This window comes from Canis lupus, chromosome X (assembly GCF_048164855.1).
Source record: "Canis lupus baileyi chromosome X, mCanLup2.hap1, whole genome shotgun sequence".
Lineage (NCBI taxonomy): Eukaryota > Metazoa > Chordata > Mammalia > Carnivora > Canidae > Canis > Canis lupus.
The window spans coordinates 80484175-80495311 of record NC_132876.1 but is presented as its reverse complement, the minus strand read 5'-3'; the positions used below and the strand labels follow the sequence as shown (position 1 = coordinate 80495311).

At 59.2% G+C, this 11137-nt stretch overlaps 1 protein-coding gene and 1 non-coding gene across 5 annotated transcripts; both read right to left on the bottom strand.

Annotated features, from left to right (window-relative positions):
* Positions 1–2416: 2416 nt before the first annotated feature.
* Positions 2417–10100, bottom strand: LOC140628181 (melanoma-associated antigen D4). Of its 4 annotated transcripts, none has more exons than XM_072817282.1 (13): positions 9960–10100; positions 8777–8987; positions 7646–8482; positions 7082–7285; positions 6911–6974; positions 6585–6664; positions 6134–6225; positions 5328–5407; positions 5203–5245; positions 4729–4791; positions 3635–3749; positions 2847–3277; positions 2417–2654 (listed from the first exon to the last, which is right to left on the bottom strand). In XM_072817282.1, the coding sequence occupies exons 2-13, from the start codon at positions 8984–8986 to the stop codon at positions 2645–2647; spliced, it is 2229 nt and encodes a 742-aa protein (XP_072673383.1). In that variant the 5' UTR covers position 8987; positions 9960–10100; the 3' UTR covers positions 2417–2644. The 4 variants fall into 4 exon arrangements, with proteins under 4 accessions (XP_072673383.1, XP_072673384.1, XP_072673386.1 ...); XM_072817283.1 differs by having other exon boundaries at positions 8777–9017; positions 9960–10094; XM_072817285.1 differs by lacking the exon at positions 9960–10100 and adding an exon at positions 9826–9959.
* On the bottom strand, positions 3995–4126 carry LOC140628952 (small nucleolar RNA SNORA11). The gene has a single exon (XR_012026865.1). It is a non-coding gene; the product is annotated as a small nucleolar RNA SNORA11 (small nucleolar RNA).
* Positions 10101–11137: the final 1037 nt, after the last annotated feature.

The window sequence follows — 11137 nt, the reverse complement described above, 5'->3', positions numbered from 1 at the left end:
AGGCTCAGAGAGATGATGTGACAGGGGAAAGCAGATCCACAGGACCTCAGAGCTGGGGCACACTAAGAGTACATCTAGCCCAATCCTGTGCTGTGAGAGGTGGGAACTCTGAAGGCCAGAGAGAGAAAAGGCTGAGCCAAGGTCACTCGTCCAGGTGGTGGCAGAGCTAGGTCAGAGGCCTCAGGCAAGTCACTCCCCTTCTCAGAGTCCATTTTGTCATGTGTGCCGTGGGAACAGTCACCCCTGCAGAGTACCAGGGAGGATGGAATGAGATCCTGCACCCAAGCACTGGGCCCCAGGGCCTGACAGTGATGATGACAAAGAGGAGGAGGAGGCTGGGAGGGTGGTGGGGGCCTTAAAAGCCCAGGATGAACCATGGGGACAGGGAAGCCGCGAGGGGTGGGGTCCTGGCCCAGTGAAGGGAGATGGGAAGTACTAAGCACAGCCTGGATGGGTGAGAGTGGCTGTTGTTGGAGAGTGGTGAGAGATAGAAGTGTGGCTCCCATGACACTGTGAGCCCCTCTAAGGTGGTGGCAGCCAGCTACAGTGGACAGAGCACACATTTAGCCTTGGAGGATCTTGGGTTGGGGCCCCAGGAGGGAGACTTGCCTTGGTGGCACGTTTGCCCTGTGAGTAAGCAGGTGGGCTGCCTCTCAGGTGACCAGCCTGAGAGTCAATCTGTCAGCATTCCCCTGGGTGTTCCTTCCTCCCTCTTCCAGAGGCCACCCCACTGTGTTCTTCCTCCCCGCCCACCCTGCTCTCAACTGTCCCATGCAGAGTGCAGCTCCAGGGAAGCCCCTTGCCCCCATCCCGCCCACCCCATGAGAGGGGCCAGCCAGGGGAAAGGAAGATGGAAGAGGGGAGTGTTACAAGCCCACAGGCCTGGGGAGGTGGCACCCTCACCAGCACCCTGTTTCTGAGAGCTGCTTTCTCCTCCTTGCCAGATGAGATGCTGTACCTCAGGTGTCCTCTGCACACAGTGCTCACGCTCACACCTGTGGCTTTGGGTGAGTGTCTGCACCCTCATCCATGAAAAGGCATGTGCCTGCTGTGTGCACAACAGGGTCCTGGGAGGTTCCCAGGGTGAGCGTGCCAGAAAAATCTTGGATCATTCATCACCCCAGGACTCGGATGCCAGGCATCGTTCATCCCTCTCTCATCCCAGACCATGCATCAGGAAAGCTAAAGTGAAGGGGACTCAATTTCTGTCGGAATCACAGTGTCCACGTGGCCAAGCAGGGACCCAGCAGCCAGGCAGGCAGACACCACAGAAGTGGTCGGCTAGACAGAAACCCAGCTGAAGCCTGACTTCAGGGGAGGAAACCTTATACAGCTAGCATCCTGAGGGTGTGACCTATGCAGCCCCATGGGACCCTTGCTCCGAGGGCCTGCACACGTAGTTCAATGCGTTACCGTCACTCTCTTGGGATTCTTAATGATTTCCGAGCAAGGGGTCCCACGGTTTTCATTCTCCACTGGGCCTGTGAAAGTATGTGCCTGGATCTGGGTCAGGAGCCAAGTCTGGGTGAGAGGAGGGAACCTCTTCTTGGGGGAAAAGAGGCAATGGTGTGCAGGGGCCCTCACACGATCCTCTTCTTCTTCTTAACCTGGGGCCTCGTTCTTCAACTGTGGGCATCACTGAGGGACCTGAGAGAGCTCTGGACACTGTTACTGCGTGCCACTGAGCTCTTCCCAGGCATCTCTGCTCTTACTGTCGTCCCTTGCAGGAATCGCAGTCCCAACCCCGCTCCTACAGGGATCACCCCAAGCCCTGGAAGACACCAGAACTTAGGCCCAGCCTTGGCCTTCACTGGTTCCCAGCAAAGGAGAGCTCTGGAGCCCACAAACAGGCCTCGGGTCCGGTCACAGGTTGTTGAGGTCTGTTTTCATTAAACCTACTCTGTGGGCAATTATGGCTCCTCCCTCAACCTGCTGGAGGGGTGAAAATGTCCCCGAGGCCTATCTCATTGTCCTGAAGACTCCACCTGAGGGAGAGATGAGGTGCTAAAGTTGTGTGGATGATGAGGGAAGGGTTCCAAGATGGCACCTCCAAAGATGAGGTGGAAGGGTCTTGGTGGATGTCTGTGGACCCTGCACCTTGGTGGGAGGGATAGTGGCACCAACCCACAGCCTTTCATTCCACCCCTCTTCCTGCCAACCCCCCTCCCCCTGCCACCGTTGGCGCCCAAGTGAGGTTGTACCTCGTAGGAAGTCACGCCACCGTGGGGACTGGAGCCTCTCAAAACTCATGGTCTGGACACCCAGCTGGCACCTCCACATCTTCCCAGCACCCTACCCACACCTGCTGCCTTCCAGGCAGAGGCGGGTAGTATCTACCTCAAAGCCCTCAACCACGTGCCCCCCAGATGGCCACGTCCCCAGGTCCATGCACAAGGGAAGGAGGAAACGCCCCAAGTAACTTTGCAACTTTAATGTAACACTGATACCAAAAACATGAAAACACGACAAAGGCGCACCACGGAAGCGCACAAGGAAAGCACATGATGAAAGCAGGAAGGGCAAAGAGAGCTTCATCTTGCATGCCATCTGGGATGGGCAGGTCGAAGCTGCCTAGAGTGCCTTGTTAAGGAGGGATCCGAGGAGGCACTCTGGCTTGGTGAGGGACGGTTGCGGTTCGGCAGCGTCAGCGTTGCCTGTAAAGGAAGACACAGGAGCAGGTGCAGAAGTATAAACACATGGCAGTGGGGGAGGGGTACGAAGAACGAAACAAGGGTCTTTCACACTCTTTGCTCCCCCACTGCACCCAGGCCTTCCCCCGACTGGACTCCTCACAGCCCCTTCCCATCCCTTGCTTCGGGGTTTTGTTTATGGACTGAAAATCTTACTGGATCCAGGAGAAGAAGTTGGCACTCGTTCTGGCGGCATTTCTGGTCCGGATGGTGGAGCTGGTGCTGGGCCCATCCAGAATGCTGGTGCTGGCCCCGCCATTGGTGCCACTGCTGACGCCGGCTCTCCAAGTGGCTCTCCGGTTGGCACGGTTGCTATTCAGGATGTACTGATGGTATCTGGCCCAGAATGCAAAGGGGATCCTGGCCCAGGCGTCGCCAAAATCTCCATCCTCATCCCAGGTCAGGAGCTCCACCTGTATGTCATCCCAGCTCCACCGTCCAATCAGGGCTTCATCGCCGATGTTCATCTGGGCTCTCATCTGGGCCCTGGCATGTTCCTCAGCCATATCCACGTCCATCGTCTTGAAAGCATCATCCACGGCCTCCAAGAAATGAGCCTTCCATTCCCGGGGGTCTCGGTTCTGATTCTGCGGTAGAGCAACAGAGACCATGCAAACAGCGACCCCACGTTCACGGGGCACCTGCTTCCTGCCATACACTGCCACCACCAGCTCCCACCCCCAGTGCCTTGTGCATGGTCCCGACGAAAGGAAAGACCATTGGGATCCGGCTCTCCTAAGGACTCCCTGCCAGCCCCAGGACCTCACCCCATGCCTCCCACTTACTACACCTCTGTGAACTTGGGGAAGACACCTACTTAGGAATGCATCAGTATCCTCACTGGACAGACAGCCTAAGGAAGGGGGCCATGACCAAGAAACAGAGAAGGTATGGCACAGACCAAACCCACACCCCACCGCCTGGCCCCAAACAGAGGCAGTTACCTGGGCGATGAATCTCAGCACCCTCATCTTGCTGGTCTCGTGACGGGCTCGCAGACCCCAGAAGAATTCATACTCGGGTGGGCTGCTATTGGGGACCTTCTTGTATTCCAGGTACCTCAGTGCGAGAGGAAGATAAACGTTTGCCTCCAGCCAAGCAGACCTGCTGTTGTGCCAAGGGCTCCCGGGTCGTCCCTTCCCAGCCCCGATACTGCAGCTCAGCTCCTGCAGGAGGACTGTCCTGGCCCTCCAGCCCATGCCTCACGCCCATGCTCACTCCCAGGGTTTCTGCCTCCAGGACCGAGGCCTCCACGTGGCGCCGGTCCTGCCCAGACGCCACAGGAAGTGCATGCAGAGTGGAACACGTGTAGGGTGTCTCTGTTTGTAGTAAGGCCACCAGTTTCTGGCCCCTTGTCACAATGAACCCAGATTCCCATTGGGTGTGTCGTAAACAGAGGAGCCATTTCTTCGGGTCCCCTGCTCTGAGCACACTCCTCGGCAGGGTCCCGCCCATGGCCTGGCGGAACCCCAGGACAATCCACCATAGGAGAGGACTGTAAAGGGGAGAAACGCAGCATACTCTCCGCACACCCCCCAACTCCGTGTCTGTTTGTGTGCGCACACATTCGCATGTCTGTGTGCACCCGGGCATGTGTAGTGCGCCTGCATGAGTACACACGTGTTCTCCTACGACCAAGGACCGGGTGGGCCCTGACCAGAAAGGTAGGCGGGCTGGGCTCCAGGACCCAATGGGCCCCTCACCAGCTGGGGCCACGCTCAGGCTTCCAACTCTCTGAGCCCCAGGTTCCTGGGATGTAAAGCAGGAGACATTCTCCTACAGCCTAGGGGGACAGGGGCCAAATGGCACAGTGGTTCTAACACAACCTGCACTGGAGTCTCTGTCGACTTCTACTCCCTCTCTCCAAGGCTGCGCTGGAAGTCTACTCCCCGCCAACACTCACACACCCCACCCACCCTCACAGAAGAGACGCCTATCCCGCTGTGCTAAGATCCGGCATGGAGAGTGGCTCGCTCAGCCTGATCAGCCCACGAGGAATGCGCGAGTGTGAGACAGAGTTAACTTGGCCAATACTTACTTCTGCTTCACAAAGTCCTCTGTAATGAGCTTCTTCAGATCTCCAAGGAATGGGTGCCTCACCCTGAGGGCCAGGAAAGGAAGGAATCCATAACCACACACAATGGCAGTGCCTGGATGTGGGCAGGTGTGCTCCCTAGCGGGATGGAGAGCGTCCCAGCCTGTGGGGCATCCCCATGGAGGTCTGGAGTGGCAGCAGGGGCCACATGGCCCCATGTCAGGGATGCCCTCGGCAAGGGTCGGATTTGAACCCTCAATTCTGATGGGTTCTCTGAGATCTCATCTGGGGACAGAGGGGGGACACGGAGCAGAGAGGGGCTTGAGAGTCCAGGGCCATTTCACCATGCACCCTCAGCGCTCAACCCAGTCCAGGACATCCACCCTCCTGCACGAGGCCACCAGGCTATTTACAATCCCGGGGCCACCAGTGCCCAAGGACAGCACTGAGGAGCGGGAGCCGAGAGCCCAATCATACCCAGGGCGCAGTCCCATCTTGCGTAGTGCCTCCCAGAGGACGGCTGCGAGAGGAGAAGAGACACAAGAATTCAGCACACCAGGCTGAGACTGGGCAACCCCCTGGCTGCGGGTCCAGCCACTCACCCTCGCTGGCACGGTTGCCATTCATGAAAATGACTCCCAGGATCACCAAGAGGAGGCTCAGCCTAGGAGTGTCCTTGGTCCTAGAGGGGTAGAAAGAGGGATCCTGTCCAGCAGCCGTTTGCCCAAGAGACTAGGGCTGGCTCACCCAACCAGCTTTGCCCACAGGCCTGGGCTACGGGGTTGTTCTTCGCACACTACGCACAAGTTGCTCTCTAATCCAGACCATTCATTCCTCTGTCTGAGACTGAATCGCTTCATGCCTCAAATGCGGATGTGAATGCCCCCTCACAGAGTTCCATCCAGGAGGGGGTCAGGCAGGGAGCAACCACTTGGCAGTGGCAGCAGCGGCAGCAGCAGCAGCAGCAGCAGCAGCAGTAGCGTGTTCGTGTTCGGGGGCACATCCAGACCTTCCCTGCCCCTTGAGCATCGGGAGTTACACTGGACAGGAAGCTTCCTTCCTCCAGGACCACCACTGCCAAGCCCAGGCCAGGCACATAGCAGGAAGAGGCAGGCAACAAGGAGCCCACTTTTTTTTCTTTCCCAGAAGATGGGGTTTGGAGGTGGTGTGGGGGGTGGGGTTATGGGCGTGGGGAGGGGAAGCCCCCCCCGAGAGCATCAAGAGCATCGAGCAAGGCTTCAGCCTAGGCCACTTCCCCTTTCATCCCCTAATCACTGGGTACCACGGACTGCGGGGCTGGGAGCCGGAGCTGTGCCAGGCACCAAAGGCCCCTTTTCCAGCTGCTCTGAGAGGAAGGGGAGGGGGAGGCCACAGTGAGGAAGGCCACAACCCTCCTGCCCTTTCTTACTTTCCCAGGAGGCGAGCTGAGGAATCCCGGGTGCACACGAGAATATACAGGTGTTCCTCCTTGTCAATTTCCTTCAGGTGGATCCCAAACTTCTATGTGGGGGAGAAGACAACATGGGATCAGAAACCCGTGCTGCCTGTCCTGCAGGCAGTCCTTGAGTTCCCCGCTAGAACTTTCCCTCCACAGGCACCCCGAAGTTATTCGGAAGGCTCAAGGAGAGAGGCTGCAGAGAACTGCCCTGTGGGAGCTCTGGCACTGGCTTCAGGAGACCAGGGAGGCTCAGAGAACAGACAGCATGAGGGAGGGGAAGCCTCGAAGAAGGGATCATGCGGGAGAAGCTAGGAGAGCCCGCCAGAGGAGGTGTACTGAAAGTGGACCTCAGGGGGCTGCAGGGTGCAAGGCTTCCCTGCAGCTCTTGTACCACAGTGAGCTGCCTCTGCCCCTCGCTCACCTTTTCCAGAGTGTATGTTGCTCGTTCGATGATCTCAGGGAAATGTTCATCATATTCTCGGATGACATCCTTCATCATGTCTGCGGGGGAGTGGGGTGGAGAGAGCACCTGGGCTGAGCAGGGTCCAAAGAGCTGCAGCAACCCTCGGTCAACCCTGCTGAGGGGAGCACCGTCGGGAACCCCACTCCCCCCTCCACCCCGTACTGTGCACATGGAGGGATCAGCTGGGCCTGCCGGGTGGAGACATCTGATGCCAGGCCCCATAGGGTAGAGATGGGGATTGTGGGGGGTGTGCAGAGCTCGGGGAGGGGGCCCGGGCTGCCCACCTGAGCGCTTGATGGGGATCTTCTTATAGTCCTTAATCATCAGATATTTCACCAACTTATTTGCCTGGAGGAGGAAGAGGAGCACACGGGGAGAGCAAGGCATGGGTGACCTCCAGGAACTGGCCCACAGGAGAGGAGAGGAGGGAGATGGGAGAAAAGCAGGTTTCTTACCCTCTCTTGCAGAAGGGTCACGTTGCGGGGTGGCAAGCACAGCACGTGTCTTGAGGGCACCTGGGACCTCAGGGCCATCGAGGGCCGGGGAGCCACCTGAGCCCGCACCGTCAATGGGGGCTGCGGTGCTCTCCAGGTTGGTGGGACCGCAGGAGGCTCTCTCTCCTCCTCGCTGCTCTCATATTCGTCATCCAGGTGCTTGGACTATAGTCAGAGTGTCAGAGAGAGGAGACCCAGGGCTAGCAGGCTCACCGTCCAAGAGTGCCCAGCACACATCTCAACCAAAGCACGTACTTGGAAATAAGAGTAGTACAAACAGTGGATGACATGTGCTGAGTGCTTACTACGTGCCCGGCACTGAGCCAACCTCTTCTTCCTCCACGCCTGAGGGCAGAGACTCGGTGGAGTCTGAGCATGCTAGCAAACTCATGTTGGACAAACATGCAAGAGCTGAGAGAAGGGGAGGAGGGGAGGAGGGTGGGGAGGGGAGGGGAGGGGAGGGGAGGGGCCAGAGAAGAGGGCTGAACAGAGAAAGGAGGGTTGGAGATAGCAGGGAGGTCTCACCTTCTTGGTCCTCTTGCCTCCCATCCTGACCCAGGGCTCAGCACTGCGCTGAGCAGTGGCAGCTGCGCCCTCGGGCTCAGGGATGCTCGTTGTGGCCATCTTGGCCTTGGCAGCAGCTGCTGCCACAACATTCTGGGGCTCCACCCACCGAGTCTTGGCAAGAGCCTTTCCAGACTTGGTCGTCTTGGGCCGGGTGGCCGCCCCCTCCCTGGCAGGTGCTGCCTGGGGCACCCCGGAGGAGGCAGCACTGGGGCCCTCTGTGGCGGCCTCTTGGGCTGGGGCAGGTCTCTTGGGGCGTGGGAAGGCCATGCCACTGACACCTGCTGGCTGGGTAAAATCAAAGATGTCGTTCTGACCCAGGAAGGCGGTCTTGGGCCGAGTGGCATCCATCTCACTAGCACATGGAGCCTGAGAGAAAGCACAGGCGCTACTAGGGCCCTCGTTTGCAGCCTCCTGGGCCTGGGAGGCTGTGTGGGGCTGTGTGGACGTTGCCGGAGCTCCTGGGGCGGCCATCTCACTGTTGACTAGCATCTGGGAGATGTGTGGAGCAGCACGGATTGTCTCAGGGGTGGCTGCCTGACCCTGGGCCCCATATGTCATGGGCCGAGGATCTTCTCCTGAAGCCTGGTCTGTGGTCACCGGGTGGTTAGCAACCACCTGATTGTAGGTGGCACGGGCCGCAGCAGCAGCGGCCCTAGCAGCACGGTTGGAGGCAGCTGCGCGGGCTACGTTGGCAGCACGGGCGGCAGCCTCATTGGCAAGTGTTTCTGGATCCAGCTGAAATGCCTCCATCAGAGTCCTAGCCAGCATAGGGTTTTCCAGTTCCCAGGGCTCATTCTGCAAGGCCAGAGAGAAAGGGAGGGGAGGGCAGACAGCTCTACATGTGCTGCACATCATGCTTCCCTGTGCTGGCCAGCCTCCCCCCTGCAGCCAGCTCCCCCTGCCCCCACCCCCCCCACCCCCGGCCCCAGACTTCCGAAACCCCCTTTCTCTGAGCAGGAGAGGGAAGGCTGGGGAAGCTGGGCAGTCCTTCCCCACACAACCCTCCCTTTCATCCACAGCAGCCCCCTCTCCAGCAGCTTCACAGGGGAAAGGGCCCAGGGCCAGCAGGTGGCCCACAAGGGGTCTCACCGATAAGATGCGAAGGCCTGGACCCAAGCTCCCAAAGGCTCTGAGGATACGGATGTCAAAGCTGGTGAGGGTGCCGTAGCCTCCAAAAGCACCGAATTCTTCATAGTCGTTTCCTTCAACCATCTCTTCCTCCCCCACTTCATCACTGCCCTCATCCATGTCTTCAACGTTGTAGGTTTCCGATTCCGTGCGGTAGCTTCCCTCAGCCATGCTGGGGGTCCCAAGGAGAAGAGAGCTCAGCCTGGGAGGGAGGGTGAGGCCTCTTCAGGGGGAGAGGGCGGGACACAGCGGGAGGTGGGATCTCTCAGGAGGTGGGGGGCGGCAATCATCAGGTTACTAGGCAGTACAAGGCAGAGGGAGGGGCCAGGGAGGGGGTGGGCGTGTGGGGGTTCTGTTGGGTTAGATAGTGTCAGAGGCAGAGCCCTAAGAGAGGGACAGAGGTGGTCGGAGGAAACCTCGCACTTAAAGGGGAGTTTAGGCTGGGCAAGCTCCCCATCCCAGCGGCTAGCTTTGAATAGGGAGTGGACTGGCGGGCTTGGGTCTGAAAAGTCCCAAAGGGGATGTGCATCGAGAGAGGGAGAAACAAAGGGTTTTGATTTAGTGATGAAGGGGGAGCAGATGACATGAGAGGGCTCAGACAACAGGGACCCCGGAAAGCTATGGGAAATTGAATCCAGAGACCCTCTGGCTAGGTCCGGGTGGGGGCATTCAGCTGATTCAGGTCTGGGTTGGGCTCATACAGCAGCTCTAGGGGTGTGTGTGTCGGGGGGTGGGGTAGGGGCTCGGAGTAAGTGAGGCATGAATTGGAACGCTGGAGGTCTCAAACCCCAGGACTGCAACTCCAGGAAGGGGGCAACGCGGGTCAGCAGGTTGGGAGTGATCTAGGAGTGGTTGGGGTGGGGGTAGGGCCTCCGCTCTAAGGAAGCTCAGCACGGAGCACACGGATCTGCTAAAGGGGTTCGGATGGTGGGCTCCGGTGTATGCAGGGCTCTGCGTCTCCTGGCAGAGATCCTGGCGGGAGACGGCACGGCGAGGGGGTGGGGTCCTACCTAGACCGTGGGTCTAACAGGGCTCGGTTCTGAGTGCCTGGGCTTTGTTCGGATCCGGGTGTGGGGGCGGGGAGGGCGCAGCGTGCCGGGTGCCACTCGCCCTCTCCCGGTCCGGTCTGAGGCTGGATCCTTACCTTCCCTGGGGTTCCAATGGCGTCCGTCCTCAGCACCAGGAACCCCGCAGCCGCGCCCTCGCCTACTGCTGCCAGCACAGCAGCTCCCACCACCCCGCCCCTTTTCTCCGCGCACCCCCCGCGGCTGGGAAGCCGGCGCATGCGCGGACCCCTCCAGCCCGCCCGCTTTCCCAACAAAAGCCCTCTCCACCAGGTCCCCAGTGCGCATGCGATTCCGCGAGTGGGTGGGCGCGGTGGGGGACTTTTTCTCCCTCCCGCCAGATACCCCCCACCCCTCCTCTTACCAGAGGCGCGCGCACTCGCAGCCTGTGGTGCGCTTCGACCACCCAATCATCTACCCTCAATCCCCGCACCTTTGCACGATGCTTCTGGTCCCTGCCCTTCCCATTCCCGCTAAACTCCTCCAGTGTGGTCTGGAATACACTATGCCTGGCTTCCCTAGCATGACCCCTAGGTCACAAACGCAGTCTCTAGCTGGGTCTCTAACTCTAACAAGGAGAATGGAAATGGCCAGAAGATGCCCGTTGCCTTTGTGTTCCCCAGCACTCTCCACCTCTATGGCCCCCAGACACACTGGGAACATCTGCTTCCCCAGCCACTCTTTATGCAGCTTGGGCATCAGAGCTCTATCTTTGCTGGGGCTGGTCTTCTCTCTTAGCAGCCCTGGGAGGTGGTAGATGTCAACATCCCCATTTTACTGATCAGAAAGCTGAAGTGCGGACACACCGCGTGAACTGACAAGGCCACAGAGCCAGTAAACAGAAAATGCAGTATGTGTGCCTGAGTCTTCCTGACTCCAAACCCCATGTCCCAGCAGTGGTGGCCTGGGGACTGAGGCACGCTCCCCTCTCCAGTTTGAGCGACAGTTCCACACCCACCCCCCACCCCACCCCCAACACACACACCTCTTCTGCCTGCCAACACCTGTCCCAAACAAGTGAAGCTTGTGCTCTCCAAGACTCAAGCTCAAGCTCTGCATCCGGGACATGGGTAGAGAGAGATTCCCCAGGCTCCACCCCTCGCCTAATGTACGTGGGTCCCTCCAGGTGTGGGAATTGCTCCTTGGGGTCCGCTCCCTGCCCCAACGGTCAGGCCTCTTTGCTGTGAGTGGCACAAACGCTCTGCGCCCGAGGCCTTCCTGGTGCCCGCTGGGGCGGCCAGGACAATCAGGCACTTGT